General features: G+C 32.1%; 1 protein-coding gene across 1 annotated transcript in view; it reads left to right on the forward strand.

The window, feature by feature from the left end:
- The first annotated feature begins 132 nt into the window (after positions 1–132).
- Positions 133–22,130, forward strand: part of LOC129229493 (kinesin-associated protein 3-like) — a 42,511-nt gene continuing 20,513 nt past the window's right edge. The window contains exons 1-9 of the mRNA XM_054863811.1: positions 133–228; positions 1,199–1,298; positions 1,850–1,981; positions 3,778–3,932; positions 8,022–8,219; positions 12,350–12,486; positions 15,169–15,256; positions 17,138–17,236; positions 19,234–19,412. Of these exons, the coding sequence (XP_054719786.1) occupies positions 1,264–1,298; positions 1,850–1,981; positions 3,778–3,932; positions 8,022–8,219; positions 12,350–12,486; positions 15,169–15,256; positions 17,138–17,236; positions 19,234–19,412 (1,023 nt within the window). The 5' untranslated portion in view covers positions 133–228; positions 1,199–1,263. The remainder of the gene's footprint in view (positions 229–1,198; positions 1,299–1,849; positions 1,982–3,777; positions 3,933–8,021; positions 8,220–12,349; positions 12,487–15,168; positions 15,257–17,137; positions 17,237–19,233; positions 19,413–22,130) is intronic.

Consider the following 22,130-nt stretch of genomic DNA (forward strand, 5'->3'; position numbering starts at 1 on the left):
TTTTTTTTAGACCAAGTGGAGTTAAAGCAGGTGCCGGAGTAGTCTTTTCGTCAAGAATTGAGATTCGCCTTTACATTACTTTTCGAAGAGAATAGCTACAGTTTGGCATCAAACCATGGATGTACTACGGATAAAAAACATACAGGCGTCAATATACGTAATGTTTACATGCGATCATCCAATCCAATATGAGTTGCTATTCTGATTTATATATTTGAAATTAACCATGTAAGGATATCTTTGGATTTTTTTAAATTTTAGATCAAACTGAATACATAAGGAAATATGTTAACGGATGGAAATGTATTTGTGATTGAAATTGTAAAAAGAGCTGCATCCTAATTCATGCGGGTTTTTTTTTTTAAATAATGACTACAGAACATAGTTAAAAACTTCTTTTAGATTTTAACTACAAAATAATCCTGTTTGTTGTGAAATATATCCTGGCAGTAAAAACTCATTATTTTATTTAGTTAAAAACGTTTTCCTTTACTCATTTTTTTTCAGAAATATCGCATTTTTCAACCTAGCATTTAAAATTATATAAATACATATTTGTTTATTTTTATGGTTAGCTATCTAATTTAGACATTTTTAGATAATTTCAAAAAACACTTTTGCGAATATTTGGGCTGAAGTATGTTCAGTATAAAAGGAAAATCGGCACAATTGTGGAAAAGTATTCGCATATCGCGTTAAAGAGAGATCTAAACGAAAAAAAAAAAACAAATTCACTTTCATTTTAGAAATTATTAGCTATCTCTTTTTAAACAAAAACGGGAGATGATGTTTCAAAAATATATAATGGCTGTTTGCTGTCAAAACTTGTTTCAAAATTCCTTCGATACTTAACTATTTAGGTATTTTTTTAATTTGTAATTAAATTTTCAAAAAGTATATTTTGTAATTAAATTTTAAAAGGGTTGGACCTTTTTGCTCTCGAAAGTGAGGGGCCGGTTGCCAACCCCATACGAGCTGAGCCGCTTATGGTTCTCTGGTTTCTCTCAGTCCATTTTATTTTACTGACAGTTTTACCCCTAAGTCTTTTAATCTCACACTTCAGGGTCTTTCACTTTGAGAACATTCGGTTTTCTTTAATTTTCATTTTTTAAAAATTACATTTTTCTTGTAAAAATCGCAGTGATTATGTGGGAATTTTTAAAGACATTATGTAATTTTTAGTGTACTTTTTTAATAGGACCGTAAAAATGCTGCTGATAATGTCTTTTACTTTCAATTGACTTCTCAAGATTTACTCCAAAAATGCCGAAACAAGATGAAGACCTTAATATTCAAAGGTAATGTTTCATTGATTTTTAGTTAACAGCAGCATTTTACTGTGAATGGTTTGAATTTGTCACAATTACCTTCATATTAGTTCTATGATTGTTGTATTTTAATTTTGTATTTGTGGTGATTTTTTTTTGGTATGATTGTGGTTTATATATATATATATATATATATATATATATATATATATATATATATATATATATATATATATGTGTGTGTGTGTGTGTGTGTGTTTGTGTTTTTTTATAAATGAAAGGAGACGTCAAAAACTATTACTGGTAGAGATTGATATTGCTTAGTGATGTGACATTTATGGCTTTTCTTTTAGTATAACTGTTTTATTACATTCTGTAAGCTCTTCCATAAATTATTCTATTTAAAAAAATTTTGTGATAACATAAAGGATGACACCATGGAGCATAAGTTGCTTGAAAGGTGTTACCTGTTAATGTTTTTATGAATTTCTAATGCACATTTTGTAATTTCAATCAATTAATTTCTTCATTGTGATAAATTTGTTGCAAAACAATGAATATCTTTATGTTGTGCATTGTAGATATGCTCGCTTTCAATCCTTGGATGTGCACCCAAAAAAGAGAGCTTTAGTAGTTAACTATGATGTTGATCCTAATATATTGGCTCACATTGGAGACTATGCAATGAAGGAATCAAGACAATGCCAAAAACTGTAAGATTTTCTTTTTTAACTGCTTTTGAATAAGCAATTTAGTTAGAGTTAAAAACTTCACTATATACTCTTTTTTTCTACTTTTTGTTAAATTAAGTTTTCAATAATAGCGAAAGGTCAAAAATCCACACAACTTGAGAGAACTAGTTGTGCAGATTTCAGGGCAGAAAAATTAAAACTGTAAGCTGACCTTAAACTTGTAAGAATAAAAACAACAAACAACAAAAATAGCAAAATTCATACATTTTTTTATCAGACAATCAAGTTTTTCAAAATAATTTTAAAATAAAAAAAAGAAAGAATTAAAAATTTGATAGTTGCAACTAATTTTTTTCAGTTTCTACTTTTTGAATTTCTAATCCAGAAGTAACAATAGTTCTAAAGAAGTAACCTTTGCCATGAGGAAATAAAAACAATAAATGATGCGACTCTGAAAAAAAAAAAAAAATTTATTTCAAATACAAATGTGACGACCAGCAACAGGCTTTGGGCTCAGCTAAACTGGCCTTAGTCGGTTCATTAGTCCCCAATGAAAATCAATGGCCCTCTTAAAGCTACCCACCCCCTTGTTCATTACTGCCTCTTCCGGTAAGCTGTTGCAAGTGCCCACGACCCTACAAAAGTAGTAATTTTTCCTAATTTCCAGATTAGCTTGAGATTTGAATAGCCTGAAACAATGACCCCTTGTCCTGCTTTCCGTGCAATGATTTAATCCGTTAACATCTTTTATTTTTATAAATTTAAACAACTAAATCATGTCTCCTCTGACTCTCCTTTGCTCCAGGCTATACATAGCCTTAAGATGTTTGCTTTCAATTTAAATGTCCAAAACCATTCACAATTGGCTCTTACAGGCTGAATTCTATTGTAATTTTGACCTTTTTTTTTGTGTTTCTTTGACACCACATGTAGTTTCAGATTTTTGCATTTTACAGTAATTTTGCAGCACTATTTTAGCATTGGCTTTCTGTTAGTGATATTTCTCTTTTTTTTTTTTTTTTTTTCAACAGCACGCAATGCAAATCATGTGAAGTAAAAATTCAAATGATTTTCTTAGAATAATTTTTCATTTGATTGTTAATTTGAATGGCATAGTGTGTGTAATAATAGGCTAATGCATTATATGCAGATTATGTGCTAAAAATATTGCTGCAGATTACAGACCGAAGAAAATATGTGTAGAAAGTAAATTCATAGTAAACAAAAATAAAGAAAAAATCACAAGGGAAAAAAAGTCACACTGTAGGTTTTTTTTCAAATGCTGTTGTTTTTGTGCACTTGCTACGTGGTCAGTGGATCTATTTTATGGTCTATTCTATGGTAGATTGTTTAATGTGCCGAAATTTGTTATGAGGCAATTATTGTCCAAAAAATTTGTAGTTTTACGTTGGGAAAAATGGCTTTCCTGCATAATCAGTTTCAGAAAAAAATTAACCCAGATTTAGTATGTTGACGGATTTTGATAAATAAAATGTTTTCTATCTCCCCTTTAAAAACTTGAACATTTTATGCATCTATGATTCTGCAATTTGATGTAAGCAACAGTATCTGCCAAAAAAGGAAAAAAAAAAAACATTGAGAAACTCATTTACATTAGTTACATACCAAATGCTGTCAACATTTCATACATATTCCTGTTTACTGCACCAATATTTGTAAAATAAAAATTTTAGTCCAGATGTCCAAAGTTTAGATTTTGATTTTTAGTTAAGAAATTTATTCACTTGATCGATGCTTTAAAGAAATTACAATTATATCATAAAAATATATTATATAATTTCTTCTTCTCTTTACAGCGTAAGATTGAAAGGAACATTTGAAACAGATCAAATCAAAACTTTAGCCCAACTCATAATTGATGCTTGTCCTCTTGTACCACAATCTAAAGAAACAGAAGTAGAACAATTACTTTACTACTTGCATACAAGAAAAGGAAATTCTTTGGAAGATGGTAATTTATGTAGTTAATAAATCGCAATTAAGATTGTACATTGGTGAAAAATGAAACGTTTATGCATGCATCTAAAAATGAAGGAAAGAAAGGGAGAAGGGAGAATATCATAATGACAAATATATATTTTAACCAGTCAAAATATATTAGGTTTGTTATCTTATGTACCTTTTTCTGTTGTAATAATATTATCAATATATTTTGTTAAGTTGATTTTTATAGTATTTGAGGCTACCGCCCTCTGCTTTGAATCACTTGGTTTGTTCATTAGACACTAAAATATTTTAGTCCAGCTTCATCACTATTAGAAAAAATATCGTTGCTCTGTCAAAAATTTTTTTATTCAGCATACAACTCACAGGAACTAAAAAAGCAGGACGAGGTTCGCAAGCTTTAGTTGAATTTCAAAAATAGTGCAGTAACCCCTCGTTATATTGCTCATTTGATGTATCACGCTTTCCCTTTGTCTCTCGAAAAATTATGTATTATTTTTTTTAGTTGCTTTAATCGATATCTTAATCTTTTTTTAAATATTACTTTACATTTGACATCGCAGAAAAAAAAAGCTCTTTTTTCCCAGAAAAAGTATTTTTTTTTTAATAAGTAGGCAAAACTAGTTTATTTTAGATATGACTTAATTTGTTGCATTTTGTTTTACAACTTCCGATTTGGATTCCACGATAAAACAATAAAATTTAAAAAATATTTCAAAGTTTAAGTTGGTTCTTAGTTTAAGAGAAAAATTGGTAAACAAATTTTCTTTTGTTTTTATTGAAAAAATCATGTTTATGATAACAAACTAATATTTTTGTATGTGTACGTGAGTTGAATTGATACCTTTTGTGACCTCAATTATATGGCATTTTCGGATATATTGTACTTTTTTGTTGTCTCTTGACAAGCGAGATATAACGAGGGGTTACTGTATTATATTATTCAGTTGGTGTATCTACTACAATTTGCCTTACCCTGAGGTGTATTTTAATTTGAAGTTGATAAGAAGATATTTTGGGTTTTCATGGTGTAAAAAATTCTGTAATTGGGATTCTTTTAGCAGTTTTTGCTGTTGTTGCCAATTTTTTTAGTAGCAAAGTTTAACAGCTAATACATTACAGTCTGGCTTTGACAGATTAATATAAAAGTTGTTCGAAATTTGGCTATCACGTAAAAATCCCACTGATTAAATTATAGTTTGTTCTGCTTCTTTTCAAAGTGATATCCTTTGCATGATTTCACCTCAAGTCGAGTTGCATTTGACTGCTTTCCTTTTATTTATGTATTGTGGGAAATATTGTGTGTGTTACTTTTCAATAAAATGCACATTCACATAATCATCACTAACTTACTCACCACTCATTAAATATTTATATTCTCCAGAAATTAGCAGTTTTGTTTTGAAAACAAACATATTGCTATCATCCGGCAAAAGGGAAAATAACTTGTACCTTTTTTGCCAAGCATTTAACAGGGTTCGCACGGGTCATAGAAATCCTGGAAAGTCATACAAAAAAAAAATAAACAAAATTCAGACCTGGAAAAGTCATGGAAAATTAATATTTTCATTAAAAGTCATGGAAATTTATTTAACCCGTTCGCACCCAGCGTCACGCGGACGCTACACAACAATTCCTCTCTTATCAGCCCAGCGGCACACATCCGCTACGCGCTCTGATCGACGCTGAGGTCCCAGCGTCACATATACGCTTTCTCGAAATGGAACGATTGAATTGAATATTTAAACGATAATAGATGGCGCTAAATGACTATAACTTTGATCATATTCGAGTCACATGGTATTTGACCTTCATGTACACGCTTTAGTTTCTTATTTGGACCTCTCAATGGGATAGATTTTTTTTTTATGTAAACAACAGTGAATCACTGCTCTGCGCATACGATTTATGAGGTCTCAATTGCTCTTGTTTATATCTTTGCTTCTCTTTTTTTGTTACGAGTAATTGAAAGAGATATACATCTAGCTGAATAAATTATGGGGGAGGGGAGGAAGGTTAAAATATTTTTGCGTATGTGTTCCAGACTTTTGGGATTTTCCGTTCGATGAGAGTACAGGAAGGATTTCAAGCGGCACTGAAGTTTATGATTATTTTTGAATCCTTTCTGATATTGTTCTTCTTTATTCTTTTTTGCTTGGAGACTGGAACATTGCAATAAAAATGGTTAGCGAAGTGAATGAAAGGGAATGTTTTCGAGAGAATTATGAAGCAATTTTGAGAATTGTTGCGTGGGAATTTAACTAGTTTAAATTCGTTGACCTAAGTTGTTTTAATTAAAATTACATAAGGAACATATTTTTTTGCTACATTTCTTTTTCTTTGATTGCACACTCACGATGTCTAACTCTAACTTTGTTTTTGTGCACATATTATTTAACTTCGTGAAAATAGTTAAAGTTTTAGTATTCTACTTATTTCACTCCCTTCTAATAATGTAATAGTCTTTATATTAATAATTAGTAATCAGTAGTACATTGTTTAAGCAAATTTAAAATTTCAAGTCATTATTTTGAAATGCTGATTTTATATGAATATTTTTGTTCAGTTAGGCTTAACTGCTGTAAATGCTCGGGCCGATGGCGGCGTTCCACTTCGGAACGTTTGGTCCCGTAGCTGCGCTTCGTTTTCCATGCGCTGGTCCTCAAGGGGTTAAAGTCATGAAAAAATGTCTTGAATAGTAAGAAAGTAACAATATCTAAAAGAGCACTAGAAATATTGAGTGATTTAGTAATATTGCATATAACTTGAACAATCTTAGAAACAAGTCCGAGTTTTAGAATCCAATTTCATCCACTTCTGTAACAGCCGCTTGCCTTTTTTTTTTTGTAATGTGATTTTACTACTAGGACATCACAAATTTTGAATTCACCATTATTTTCTGCACTTCTTATATTTTATATTCTGTAGTAGTGGACTTGCACTTTCTTGATTTTGCCACGCCCCCTCAAAAAGTGTAATTCAATTGCAGCCTAGTTTGTTTCAACTACTTGTAAAAAATTCATTATTAAATTTTTTCAGAGTTTATCTTAATATGTTGAAGGCTTTAGAAAGTGAAAATTTTAGTCAGGCAATAGAACATAGAAATAGGGGAGTTCTAATCTCTAAAACACTGATGCCCAACATACAGCTAGTAAAACTGATCCCCTTATGGCCAGCTGAAATATCTAATATAGAAAAATGAAAAAACTGAAAAACATGGCTTTACTTAACTCGACAAATATAGTATATCGTTTAGTTACATTGGTGAGTAGATGCACTATTGACACCAAAGGGCAATGTTTTTATGAAGTAAATTTATTATTGGTAACTTTTAGTAATGACCCATTCAATTTTTGTTCCATTCATTACTATTCTGCCCTATTTATTAAATGTTTATTAAACATTTAAACATCAGTGTATTGCGTTTTTACTTTACTTGAATTGATATGATGAAGACAAATAAGAATAATTTATTAATCTCTGCAGTGCATTGATATTTTTTCAGTCACAAGTAAGTGCCCTCCAACTCACATAAGAGTTTTTCAAAAGCCCATTTACGAAAATTGGCAAGTTTGGCATTTAATAGTACTATTCTCTTTGTGTAACAAGGTCATGAAAATTTTTATGAATTCATGAAAAAGTCTTGGAAAAGTCATGGAAATTTTTGATCCAAATTGAGTATGAACCCTGATTTAAGTAGTGGTTCCCAAAATTTTTGAGCTCATCAACCCGTTCTAGAGGTTGACTGACACCTGTCCTCCACCTCACTTTTCTTTCTTGAAAAAACCATCAGAAGACGCTAGTGGACATAAATATTTTTAAAATGTAAAAAAAAAAAAAAACTTCAAATTAAAATATTTTAAATTTAATATTGAAGTAAAATGTATATAATAAAGCAATTTTATTTGGGGCTTTAATCCAGAAAAGTTAGCAAGTTTAGCAAGTTGTGACCTATATGTAAAGAAAGACATGCACTGCTTATTAAAAAATAACAGATGTCTGTAATAGTCATGTATCAAACATATTGTAAGATTTTGGATTCATTGCTTTAAAATGATTGCATTTTTTATTACTGATAATGCTGTTGGAATTTTAGATAATACTGACGACACTGATGGAGATGGAGATAATGAGTCAAGAATTATATCTTCTGGGGATGAAACTGCTAGTGTTACCAGTGTTGATAGTTACATAGAGCTGTTATATGAAGAAATTCCTGAAAAAGTTAGAGCATCAGCATTAGTTCTTCAGCTAGCTCGACAGACTGGCAGTTTAAATATTCTTCGAAAAAATGGTAATGTCTGTAATTTGTAATTAAATAGTAATCTTTGTTTTAAATTCACCTGTCTCTTATCTGATTAAACAAATCTAAAAACTGAATAGTTACAAGTGATAATAAGGAGGCAGAATTGAACAATGTTTTATGAAAACATACTTACATTTTGCTTTCAGTAAATAAAATGGCGAATATTTGAAGTTTAACTTATTTTCTTATACAGTAGACTCTCGTTTTACGCTCGGGTTACGTTCAACGAAAATGCCGCGTAAATTGAAACCACATAAATTGAGACCTAATATTAGTGTTAAAATAGAGGCTTGGTTCCATAGATAACTAAATACTTCATTCTGGTGATGACTAATTGTATAATAAGTTTAATGTGTACTTATATCGACTTTTATGCACAACATGCATAAGGAAAACATAACTTAGTTTTGTGTTTATAAAGAGGGGCTGACTTTGATAGTATTTTGGCAGTCATTAAGTATTTTTCTCCGTAGTTCTTTGTAGAGCATTAACGCATCCATGATCATTTCCATTATAGAATCTTCCTTCACCAACAAATCAGAAAGATCCTTTGTGTTTTCAAGGAATGGCTCAAAATTTTCAATGTTAACGTTTTTGGTTCTGTGTCATCAATGTCTGTATCCTCGTTGCTTTTGTCGTCCTTTGTCTCTCCTAAAAGCTCTTCTTCCAGTGAGTTCTGAACTGTGTGAGTTTAATAACATTATATCTGGAAAGAACTCTGGAACCAATCCCATAAAATGTCTCCAGTGGCCCAAGCTCGATTATTAGCACGCCAAAAATGCAGTTGATTACGTGTAATCTGCAATCTTTAGAAGTTTGAATTTTAAAAGAGGGGAAAATTTTATCTGTTTGCTTTGTAGTATCCGCGTAAAACCGAAATTCATCCGCGTAAAATAAAATAAAGGTGTCAAATCTTAAACCGGGTAAAATCGAAACCGAAAAAATGGTAATGTCTGTAATTTGTAATTAAATAGTAATCTTTGTTTTAAATTCACCTGTCTCTTATCTGATTAAACAAATCTAAAAACTGAATAGTTACAAGTGATAATAAGGAGGCAGAATTGAACAATGTTTTATGAAAACATACTTACATTTTGCTTTCAGTAAATAAAATGGCGAATATTTGAAGTTTAACTTATTTTCTTATACAGTAGACTCTCGTTTTACGCTCGGGTTACGTTCAACGAAAATGCCGCGTAAATTGAAACCACATAAATTGAGACCTAATATTAGTGTTAAAATAGAGGCTTGGTTCCATAGATAACTAAATACTTCATTCTGGTGATGACTAATTGTATAATAAGTTTAATGTGTACTTATATCGACTTTTATGCACAACATGCATAAGGAAAACATAACTTAGTTTTGTGTTTATAAAGAGGGGCTGACTTTGATAGTATTTTGGCAGTCATTAAGTATTTTTCTCCGTAGTTCTTTGTAGAGCATTAACGCATCCATGATCATTTCCATTATAGAATCTTCCTTCACCAACAAATCAGAAAGATCCTTTGTGTTTTCAAGGAATGGCTCAAAATTTTCAATGTTAACGTTTTTGGTTCTGTGTCATCAATGTCTGTATCCTCGTTGCTTTTGTCGTCCTTTGTCTCTCCTAAAAGCTCTTCTTCCAGTGAGTTCTGAACTGTGTGAGTTTAATAACATTATATCTGGAAAGAACTCTGGAACCAATCCCATAAAATGTCTCCAGTGGCCCAAGCTCGATTATTAGCACGCCAAAAATGCAGTTGATTACGTGTAATGTGCAATCTTTAGAAGTTTGAATTTTAAAAGAGGGGAAAATTTTATCTGTTTGCTTTGTAGTATCCGCGTAAAACCGAAATTCATCCGCGTAAAATAAAATAAAGGTGTCAAATCTTAAACCGGGTATAATCGAAACCGCATAAAATAAGCCCACATAAAATGAGGGTCTACTGTACTTATTAATCATTGTAAAATTTTGGACATGTCTTTGGACACATTTTTATAAGAAAAATACCTTTTTAAATGTGTATAATTTCCAAAAGTCTACTGGGACTAGATTGCTTACAATTTGAATGAAATGACGCATTTAATAATACTTTAGGATAAAAGTTCAGGTTACTTGTATAAGATTTCTGGTATTGTTCACTACATTATCAGGTCCCAGATTTTTATAACCAAAAAAAGTCTCTAAAAATGCCCTTAAAAATATAAACAATGCATTTAAAAATAAAAGAATTTTGCATACATTTAAACAAGAATTTTCACTTGAAACATTATTTCTTTCCTAAATTTGTATATTATTGTAATATTGAGCAATCACAAATTGCTTATTGTTCTCACTTGACGGTTTGGATGTCCTATGATTTTATTTTCCCTCCGCCTTCCTCTGCAGTACCACGGTCAACCGGCCTCACGATGCTGCTCCTCTAGCGAAAACCATCTCCAGGTCTCTACCATATCCTACACACACATGCATGTATACACACACGCATGCCGACACACATGAATGCCTATGCGCTGTCGCATACATACACGCCTACATACACACACAAATGACTACGCACACACATGCGCACATATATACACATATAAACGTGCACGTACTTACATGCACACACCTACATAATTGGGAAGAAGATTTTCTTTGAAGTTCAAAATCAATGATAAATGCTAAAATGATAGAAAGGGAAAATGTTGTGTTTATTCTAGAAGAGTGGTTGCCACTTACTACAGTGAACCATGAGAAAGAGGAAAAAGTTAAGGAAGCACCCCCTTGATTTGTTCTCCCACAAAGTCCACAGAAGTTGTTTCTGTTCCTTTTTGTTTTGAACAACTCCTTTCAATTATGAACAATTTTAGTCCTTTTCCTGAAAACTGAATAGCGCAACTCATTTCAAATGAAAGAAAGCTTTAACAATGAGTCAGTTCTTCTAATGAATTTCTGTAGGGTGGTGCTGATAAGCAATTTGTCGGAGATATTGAGAGTCACAATATTACAGGCAGACATGTTATAAGAATTTCTCACGAAATATAATCCTATACGACAAAATCATTAATAAAAAAAACTATTTTCTAAAATATTTAAAATGCCCTAAAATGTTTTTAAAAAATGCATTCAAATGAAAAAAATTCCTAAGAGTATAAGAAATGCCCAAAAAGGTAAAAATAGCCAAAAAATGCCAATGTTATCAGAATCCGGGCCTTAATTATCACTGTAATAGCATTAATTTATGCAAGGCTTCAGTTTTTGCAATTTTTGTGAGTTCTTTTCATGAAAATTTAATACTGACAAAATATTGTTTTCTTTTTACTTTCTGTTTTTGTCGTATAAAATTTGCAAAATTTCAGCTCACAAAATAGCCGATGTCACCATTTTCGTGAAAATTACGGCTCACCAAATAAGTGATTTTGCAGTACTATGCCTTTGTCAACCACTTAGTCAAATAATGTTCGATTTGTGTGAAGGGAAATTTCAATATTGTTCTTCCTTTCATTCAAAATTGCTTACAAGCATCAGTGTAGGAAATAAGTATTTCATTTTGAGGAGCAGTTCTGTAAAATTAAGGAGCAATTTTACGATATTTGCTAAATTACATTTTCAACAAGAAAATAAACAAGTTTTAAGAAATGTAACATTTAATGTGTACATTTAAAACTTTTTCAACAATGACTTCAGTTACAAACTTTTATCACTTATCTTTTTCAAAATAGAAGACCTGCTGCAAGTGAGTGGTGCTTCAAATACAAGAATATTTAGGGTGCGGAAATTTCAAGGAAAAAACCCCCCATCAAAAACCTAAAAGAATTTTCGCTATGTTTATTAATACAAATAGTCATCTAAAATCGTTAAGTATGATGCCTCAAGTACACTGCATCAACTGTAGTTTTGTCATTCACATTTCAAAAATATTCAGTTATTTTTTTGGATCGCGAAATTTCATTACAATTTATGACATTGTGTCTGCTTTCATACATTTTGAATTGCAAACTGTGATGTGATACCGCTTATTTCCTACGCTGACAGGCATGTATTGGAAAGTTTCATCAGAACTTTTTATCTTGTAACTATTGAAAGTAATGTTTCTTCCTGTTGTTTTTTGAAGTGAAATTATATGTGATTATTTATTTCCACTTCTTAGAAATTCTTTTGGGAGCCTTAGCAAGAGTACTTCGAGAAGATGGCAGAAAGTCTATTGAATTGAGTACTAATATTGTTCACATATTTTACTGTTTTTCTGTCTTTAGTCAATTTCACCAAGTTATTGCTCAGCATAAGGTAATTTATTTTAATTTACACCTTTAAATATTATTTTTAAAATTTGGACTTTACTTATAGTGTATAAAGAATAAAACTTTTTTTTTTTTTTTGCATCTCTTGCTTTCAGTCTTGTAAACATGATAGAAGATAGTTTTTTGAATTGAATATTCATTTGTTTTACAAATTAACATTTGTTTTACAAATTAACAGCTAAAATAATCTTAATCATTAACTTGTTTCATCTCTTAAGGAAAATATTTTTCACTAAGCTTATCAAAATTTTTTATAATTCATGTGTACAAATCGCAACATTTTCTTTTGTTATTACCAAGCTTTGCATTAAAATGCAAATTCTTATAAATGAGAGCATTTTTGAATCCTACTTAATATACTTTATCTACCTTTTATCCTTCAAAAATAAGTGAAACATCTTTATCGATTTAAGCATTTTAAAAATGCTTTAAAATACTATAATTATACTATAATATTCCTGATGTGTGAAATTTGCTTTTGGATCATTCCATAGAAATGTCAACCTTAGCCTCAGAAATTATTTTTTCACAAAGCCCTAATTGTGACCTCTCATTTCATTCAGCATACATTCTAGTTTATAAATCCAGTAAGAGTTTGCAAAAATTCTGTTTGGTGTTTTTCTTCTGACTTTAAACGTGCAAGGTTGTAAAGAAGGCTTAACATACGCTAAAACATAAGTCTAAGTTTTCTTACGTAGTGTAAAAACTTTTTCAAATTTTTGAAAGAACTATTTTTATTCCAAAAGATTTGATGTTGGCCCAATAAAATTGACTGTTCTTTTTACATATATTATAAGATAAGTATTTGAATTAGTTTGGTTACTTCACTGAAAATATTTGCATTGCGTTAGTCACGAAAATGTACTATTTTCTGTTTAAAAACTAAACCAGATAATTGTACCGTCAACACTTTTTATTTTCTTACATCTGTATCATATCTACTTAAAAAGAGCAAAATATTTATTTTAGAAACAGTAGATATAAAATAATTAGTGTGACCTAGGTAACATTTGAGCTACGACTAACGTAACATTTAAAAAATGGCTATTATTTAAAGTTTATTTAATTTAATATACATTTTCATTAACAATTTTGAATAAGTAGACAAGCTACATTGATTAAAAAGATTTAGGGTGAAAAATAACTCTAGTTATGTTGCAATGTAGACCTTCTGTCTACTTAAAAAAGACTTTTTTAAAGATCTTCTTTAAAATGAAACACCTCCAACGTAAAAAAGAACTTTTTTTTTTTTAAAGAAGGGTTGGTAAAGCAAAAGGAGTACTTTACTGATGATGCATTCAACACAAGAACCCAAGCTAAAGAATGAAGAAAATGGAAAGACAATCTTAACAAAGAGGAACGTTTATATTTTTTAGAAAATATCCCCACTAATTATTAAAATGAAGTAATGGCAGCTCATTGGGAAAATGTTTGAAGATGTTGTATGATACAGTGACAATAAACACTGCTGTAACATATTACAGAAAATGCATAAAAATGATTTAGAAATTTAAACATTTGTAGTGATAGCAGGAATTAAAATGCATTCTGCAAAAATGTTTGAACTTTTTTTTTTTCAATATTACATTTTAATTCAGGATGTACAACACTATTTGTTCGATGATTCAATAAACCTTGAAGAATAATATGTCGTTGAAAAGTACTATGAAGTTTCGTATGAAAATAACTAGCATATTGGCAGAATACTAAAATTTGGTGAAACTATCAACTTATATAAAGTTAACTCTTTAAAAGAGAGATATTTAGGATTTAATTAGCCCAAAGTTAATAAAAGCAGTTAAAAAAAAAAAAAAAAAAATTGGAATATTCAAATTGAGCAAGATAAACTGAATCCTTCCATTCAATTTCTTACTCTGATGTTGAAAAAAAAAGTAAAGAAAGAACCATACTGGAACATAAAAAAAGTTCTTAAAAAGTTTAAAAATAATGTAAGTGCAAGAGATTAATTACAAAAAGTTTTTTATATGTATGCATTGCTTGTTACTCGACGTTAGTCATGTTACGTTAGTCACACACCTTTCGTAAAAGTACCACTAAGGGCCCAAAAAAGTTCTGCTGCATTAAATGTGTAGTATATTTTTTAAAAAATAAACTGTTTGCCTTTTACAAATATATCAGCCAAATTTTAAATGTCCGCGTAACTGTCAGAAAAATTTGTCTCGTAACATAAGAGCATTGTTTCTCAGGGTTGCAAAAATGTTATGTTAGTCACAATGCCTTTTTTGCTGGAAAAAATGCCTGTCAGCAATTATTTTGCTTAAAATTTTTAGTAGATATGAAAAACAGTCACCTTGTACATTTTAAATCTGCATATTAAACCAAAAAAATTTTTTTTTAACTTTAGGTTTTAAGTAGAAAGAGTTAGAAAATCTGCTGCGAATGTTACGTTAGTCACTATAGAATGACCTTTTGTACAATTTAAACAATATGTTGTTATTGTTGCAATTTGGAAAAAAGTTACTATGTGACAAATTTCTGATATGAAAAATATATATTATCAATAAGCTCTTCAGAATAAATTTTTTTGAAACAAAAAAGAAATTTTTCTCATTGTCTTAAATTTTTTAGAGTGGTTTGATGATTTAAACTTATGATTATCTTGTCAAAATTTGTATGAAGCATTTATATTTTAATGTAAATACTTTAGGTTGGCTCTTTGTGCATCGATGTTGTAGATAGTGAATTAAAGCGCTATGAACAGTGGAGCGATGAAATGGCTAAGAAAAAGAGTATTAATATCCTTCTCTTATCTATTTTCATTCAAGAATATATATGCATATAGCTCATTAGTTATTTGGTATTAAAAAATGCTAAAATTTAAAAAAAGGAGTTTTGTGTAAAGCAAATTTTTTGAAGGTATTTTTATCTTATGCATTATTTACTAGAAAAAAAAAAAAAGATTAAAAATCATGCAAAATATGTAATTTTAATAGTTTTGTATGCAAATTTCTGAAATAGTTTTTGGATTCAAAAATATATTTGTCTAATGTGCATCGTAAAATGTTTATTCTATTGAGTAGAATAAAAATAAATAATATTTATATTTGCCTAAATGTAAACTTATACCGTGGGAGCTCGGAAATCCATCGGAATTATGAAATTCCAGATAATCCAAACGCCTTGTGTGAAGTGAATGCTTAAAATTAGATGAACAGAAACTTGAATTGTGTCATTGTTCAATTGTTCTATCACTAGTCATAGAACGGACACTTGTCTATCACTTGTCTTAGAAATATTCCATTGTAGCTCGGTTTTTCTTACAATCACTGGTTTTAGCTTCACCACACAGAATTTAACAGCCAATTTTATTCCGCTTTCTTCTTTGTCTAGGCGTTTGAGCACTTCTAGCCTTTAGCAAATGATAACTGCACAAGCTCTGTGTTTACTTTTTGCTGGACATTAATATGTTGTGAGCAATTAATAAAAGTCTTACTACAGGCAGAACAGTAGGAGATCAACCTGTAATCAACATATCAACATATTTCACTCAGCTGATGCTCACAACCAGAGAGTAGAGCAGACACTAGTAAAAATATTACCTTGCTCATGTACACTTGCTTTGTATATATTGTTCTGTCCATACTGTATTTTCTTGTGTATTATCCCCAGTGGCGTATAATTAGCATGTCCTAAAATCAGTGTGAAGAAAAAAATCTTCGTATAATCCGAAGATATAATCCTCAGATGATGTCAAAACTAAACTATAGCAACTAAGTTAAAAACATGAAGAAATAATGATTTTTTAAGTATCATCAAAATTAATCTAAAAATACTACTTGAAATCGTGATTATTATACACTAAATACTTAGAGACAAATAGTCAGGACAAAGGAGCAAACGGTCTTGTCTAGTGCAAATGGAGACTGCATCTTTCTTAATTACATGGTAACTTAATTTTCTCATGCTGAATTCTGTAAGAGGAAAATTCAAGCTATGGAAAATAAACATCCCTAGAGGCAAGGAATCGGTCTCTATAGGTGAATTCTGCTGAACATTGAGGTTCAATGTGTTGGCATTGGGAAAAGAAAAAGCATAGATCATCTGCAGCAGTGTACAATCCGCATCTAATTAAATTTTCTTTTCTAACATAATCTGCCAATAATATGCCGGAAAATGAGATACTTGCAATAATATTCCTGATGCTATAACGTAGATGATGTATTAAGCACTCATGCTTTATCAGGGGTAAGATTGCTTTATTATTAACTTAAGACTAAGAGTTTCAGATTCCTGTTAAGCTAATAAGATATTAAATGGGCCACCCGGTAAATCTGAACTGGAATTAGCCCCAATTATTTCGGATTTCTGAAGTCCTGTGTATATGATGAATTTAATCTGCTTTACGTTTGTATCTGATTAACCAAAGTGAATTTCCATGTGCTCGCAGTGCATCTTTATATAGTACTTGCCTAGCAATTTATGTTTATGTTACATGGCCATCTTCATACTATTCATGAGTTTGTCTTCCAGTGTACGTATGTTAAATAATGTACATTTAGTGAGACATAGACTAACATTTTAATTCTTGATCTTTTTTTATTTATCAATGCTATTCCATATGACCAGTCTGCATATAAATTGTATAATTTTAAGAATTTCATCTTAACATTTTGAACTAGATTCTGGAAAGTCTAATGTTGCTGCTGTAAACGATTATGATAAAAGTTTGCAAAAATATAGAAGTTTAGTCAAAAAGCAAGACCAACTCCTTAAAGGTATGTCCTACTTTTTTAGTTTATTGTTAATTTGTTATTTTTATTGATGTCTAATTCCATGTAAAGTCTACTACTGTGAAACTAAAAAAAAAAGAAAAACTTTATACAGCCAACTCTTGATACCTCGGAAGAGTCCCAAGGGACCAACTAAAATGTTCGAGTTATAAGAAGTTTCCACAACAGTCGCAAGAGTTTGGGATCCAATAAAAACCTTGGAATAAAGGAATATTCAAGTTATCGAGATCCGACTGTAAATTAAAATACTTTGAAGTGTCCAAACTTTTTGTTGGATGTCTTTTTTATGAGCTCACATAATGTTTTTGTATTGAATTGGTCAGACTTGACAAATCATGGTAATATTTGAGGATTGTAAATTATTAAATAAACCTATAAGAATTTCAAAAGATTGTGCTGTTTGAGTTGAAGTTGAGAGTAGCATTTAATATAATAGTTTAGTTATAAATTTATCACATGAGGCAGTGAGAAGTGAAGGGATCAAAGTGGACATTTTCAAGTTTTGAGTAAAAGGTGTTAAAAGATAAATCCTTGGTAGGCTTTCATTGAAAAGTTTTCCTAAATCATGCTGTACAGCAGCAACTACCAGGGCTACTTGTATTATCATTGCCACTAGACAGAGGAGAGGTTCACCTACCATTTGTGCTGGTTATCTCCTAGTTTTTAATTTTGACACTTACATCCTTTGCTTCTCACTGCCTCTTATGTAAATAATGTTTCTAGGTCTAAGGGAGCATCCATTAATTACATGAGGCTCGAAAAGGGGGGAGGGGCGGTCCAGAAAAAATCACAAAACATCACATAGGGGGAGGGAGGGTGGTAGTAATATATCATGTGTATTTATTTTTTCGACAAATAAGCAACACTCAGCCGTAAAGCGGCTTGTAGTGTGCGACTTTGATTCGCCGTTGCCACGTGAGCGAAGTGAAGTTCTCGATTGTGAGCCGCGACAACCGCCTGCGCGCCCGCTTGACTCTATTATTCTGTTTCTCGGCACTGAACACTTGCGTAAATTGTTTAACCTAGTACGTTTGCATTAAAACAATGTCTAAACTAGTTTTCTGTATAAAGACCTATTTGCAGAATATAAGAGAGGAAGAAAACCTAGTGTAGCTCAAAAAGAATTTAATGAGTTGTGGGCTAATGCAAAACAAAAATATACTACAAAAGAATTGACGATGCTAAGTGTTTGGATGAAATCGATGTGGATCTCGAAGAATTAAATACTGTGCCTACAACTACAACTGAAGATGCTTATCCAGTTATTATAGTAGTCCAATTTTTGCTACCAACATTCTTTCATATTGAGTTCTTCTCAGAATTTTACGCTGCGGTTTCTCGTTCAGTCAAACCTTTTCTCGAAAGCTCTTTTAGAGAGTTTTATCCTTTATCCAAGAGAGTCAGCACACACTCAGTGCTGTGCTGTTAGTGCAATTCTAAGAGGATAGAAAACGGTAGGATAAATGTACCCATAGCTGCTTTTATGTTGTGAGCAGGCTTTAACTGACAGGAAGTTTTTTCACCTTTTTTTCAAAAGTTATGGATTTATTCTCATAAGGTATTCAAATAATGTTAGAGATTTTATTATGTACTTTTCAAAAAAATAAAAGAAAAAATATATTTACTGGAATTAATTTTTATAATGTGAATGTCAACATTAGTAAGTAGATGATACAGATATTCTAATGTAACCTCAGTAATTTGACATCCATTAAGTTGTCATGTTTTCATTTTCCTTAGGTTGTCGAGTTATCAAGGTTACACTGTATTACATTAGTTACTGTGTATTATGAATAAGCTTGTTATTTGTTCTTGTTTTAATAAATAGCTCCTTTTCTTTTTGTTAAATATGCAAATTTCGCCATGTATCAGCTTTTGATCAGTAACTGTCAATTAATTTCTGATTTATAGCTTTTTATCTTTACAACTTTAAATTGAGTACATACTATAACTAACGTATTTCTTAAACCATTCTATTTTAGTTTGTTTTCTGTTGCTCCATCACGTTGCTGAAGATCGCAAAGTTGAATATAAGATGGTTAACCGAGGAATAATATCACTGCTTGCCAAATGCTTAAATAGAGAATCTTCCGACTTATTGTTTGTAGTTGTATCATTTCTGATAAAGCTTTCCATTTACATCGAAAATAAAGAAGAAATGGTTTGTACTTTGTATCACTTTGGTTAGTCTTTGTTTTCTAATTAATTAACATACTGTTACAAATTCTTTAAATAGTAATTATTGTAGTAACGTAACCTGTAAATAGTTTCCCGTAATGAATATACAACCCCTATACATATGGCTAAAGTATACAATCCCCCTATTTCTTTTTTGTTCATTGATAAAATTTGATAACGGTCTACTATTTTCCAGAAGCGTTTGGAATATTTGAGAGATTTCTTTCGATGTTTATAAAGGCGTCCGCGTGATAAAAAGTTTAGTTTCGATTGAGAATTCGAATTGAGAGCGTATTTGCTCTGTTTATTGCGAAGCATTTCGCTGTGTTGTTTTTCGTATTTGGAAGTAAATACGTGTGTAACCGTTGAGTTTACGGTGTGGTGTGATATTTGCTTAATTGCTGATGATTAATTTAGCAGTTGTTGACGATCTATCCTGTACATAGTGTAAATAAATTCTTTGTGTTTTTAATCAAGAACTGTGTCATCCTTTCAAGAAAGTTGGAAGTCTCGCCGGATCCGTTACAATTGGCGCCCAACGTGGGGCTTCTGGACTTTCTTGGAGTAAGTGTGACTTTGGACATTTTTTCATAAAGATTTTGAATTGGACTTTATTTTTTATGGTGATTACTCGCGCAATGGATGACCAATTAAAACAACTTCTGGAAGCAATTAATGCTGTGAAAAGTGACTTGACTGAAAATTTGGCGGCTAATCAAGAACAATTAAAAAGTGATCTGACAGCAAGTATGTTGGCAAATCAAGACCAGTTAAAAAGCTATTTAACGGTGCTGAAAAAGGACTTAACGTCTAACCAAGAAGAAATTAAAAACGACCTTATTTCGGTAAAGACTGTGATGGAAAATAAATTTAGTGACATAGAGCATCGACTAGATGCTATTGAAGAAAAATTTGATACCGTTGAAAGCCAATTTAATGCTGTAGAAAATAAATTTGAAGAAGAAGATAGGAAATTTCATCTACTTAAAGAAGAGATCTTTAAAGATATGGAAAGGAGATTGGCGACCGCGGAAAGCAGCTCTACAGTTTGGCGCTCCCTCATCGGTTGCTCGACCGTCCATTAAACTTGCCACATTTGATGGGAAAACTTCGTGGCAGGTTTACAAAACTCAGTTCATGATAGTGGCGGAAGCGAACGGATGGGACTCTGCTACCAAGGCCTGTCATCTTACAGCATCCCTGAGAGGTGACGCAGCGGACATTCTCCAGAACCTTCCGGACAGCCAGCGCCTGGATTTCGCCGCCCTCACATCTGCGTTGGAGCTTCGCTTCGGTGAAAAGTGCTGGAAAGATTTCAGCCGACTCCAGTTGAAGTCCCGTTTCCAGAAAACTGGGGAAACCCTGCAAGAGCTTGCAGCGGATATCGAAAGACTGTCTCATCTTGCTTTTTGCGACTGCCCTGCGGATGTTGGAGACAACTTGGCACTCAACTACTTCATCGACGGAGTTCGGAATCCTGAAATCCAGAAAGCCCTCCAGATGGCGGATGTAAACGACCTGAAATCTGCTTTGGTGTATGCGATGAGATACGAGGCCGCCCAAGGAGCAACCTGTGTGGATCGCCATCCCATCCGGACTCAGGAAGCTGATGAGTCTGATTCCAGGTCATCTCATCTCGCTGAACTTGAGAGACAACTCGGTGACTTGGCAAGACATCTGAACAGCATAACAGCCCAAAAGAAACAAGAGCAGAAGTGCTGGAAATGCGGTAGTGCAGGGCACCTGCGAAGGAGTTGTCCGGCTCGCCAAGCTACGCGAGGGAAGGAAAACACCACCACCAGAGCTCTGCAGATTTCCTCTTCTAGTAGCGGCAGTAATGGACTTTTCATCTATGCACATGTAAATGGGAATCCCTGCAGACTGATTGTCGACACTGGAGCCAATGTGACAATCATTAGGACAGATATGGCTCGTGAATTTGGATTGAAACTGTTGTGGACATCGCCACACGTAAGTCTCCAGACTGTGACAGGTGACAAAATCGAGATTGAAGGTAAAGTGGACTTGGAAATAGTGTTTGGGAATGCCACCTACCATCATACGGCATTCGTCGCTGATATCACGGACTCCTTCATTCTCGGATTGAACTTTTTAAAAGAAATATGACTTCACCCTGGACTTCAAGAATAATGAACTGCACTCAATGAGAGAAGACATAGCCATCTTCAACGTTGAAAATGATGTAAAATCCGCTCATCAAATAATAGCCCAAACAGATTTATCGGTTCCCTCAAGGTCAGAATCATTAATATCTGGCTCCATTGAAGAAAGCAATAGTTTTCGATTTGGACTCATTGAATACCCTAACCTAAGCAATAGCCTAAAAGGAGTGCTGGTAGCATCTACGCTTGTGGACCTTTCTAAGGATGTAATTCCTGTGAGAGTCGCCAACGTGAGCGAAAGGCCGAGGAATATCCGAAAAGGTGAAGTGTTGGCAACTTGTACTCCAGTAAACTGCATCATTAGAAGAATCAATTCCCCCGAGACTGTGTCTTCTGAGTCCTTGACGTCGAAGTTAATTGGAAGTGCGTCATTATCGAAAGATCAAAGAACTGCTGCGGAACAATTGGTGGACGACTTCAAGCATCTGTTTTCATCTACATCGGAGGATGTTGGCCGTAGGAATTTAACGCAGCATAGGATTTGCACTGGAGAACACCCCCTATTAAACAGCATCCAA

Source organism: Uloborus diversus, chromosome 9 (genome assembly GCF_026930045.1).
Source record: "Uloborus diversus isolate 005 chromosome 9, Udiv.v.3.1, whole genome shotgun sequence".
Classification (NCBI taxonomy): Eukaryota; Metazoa; Arthropoda; class Arachnida; order Araneae; family Uloboridae; genus Uloborus; species Uloborus diversus.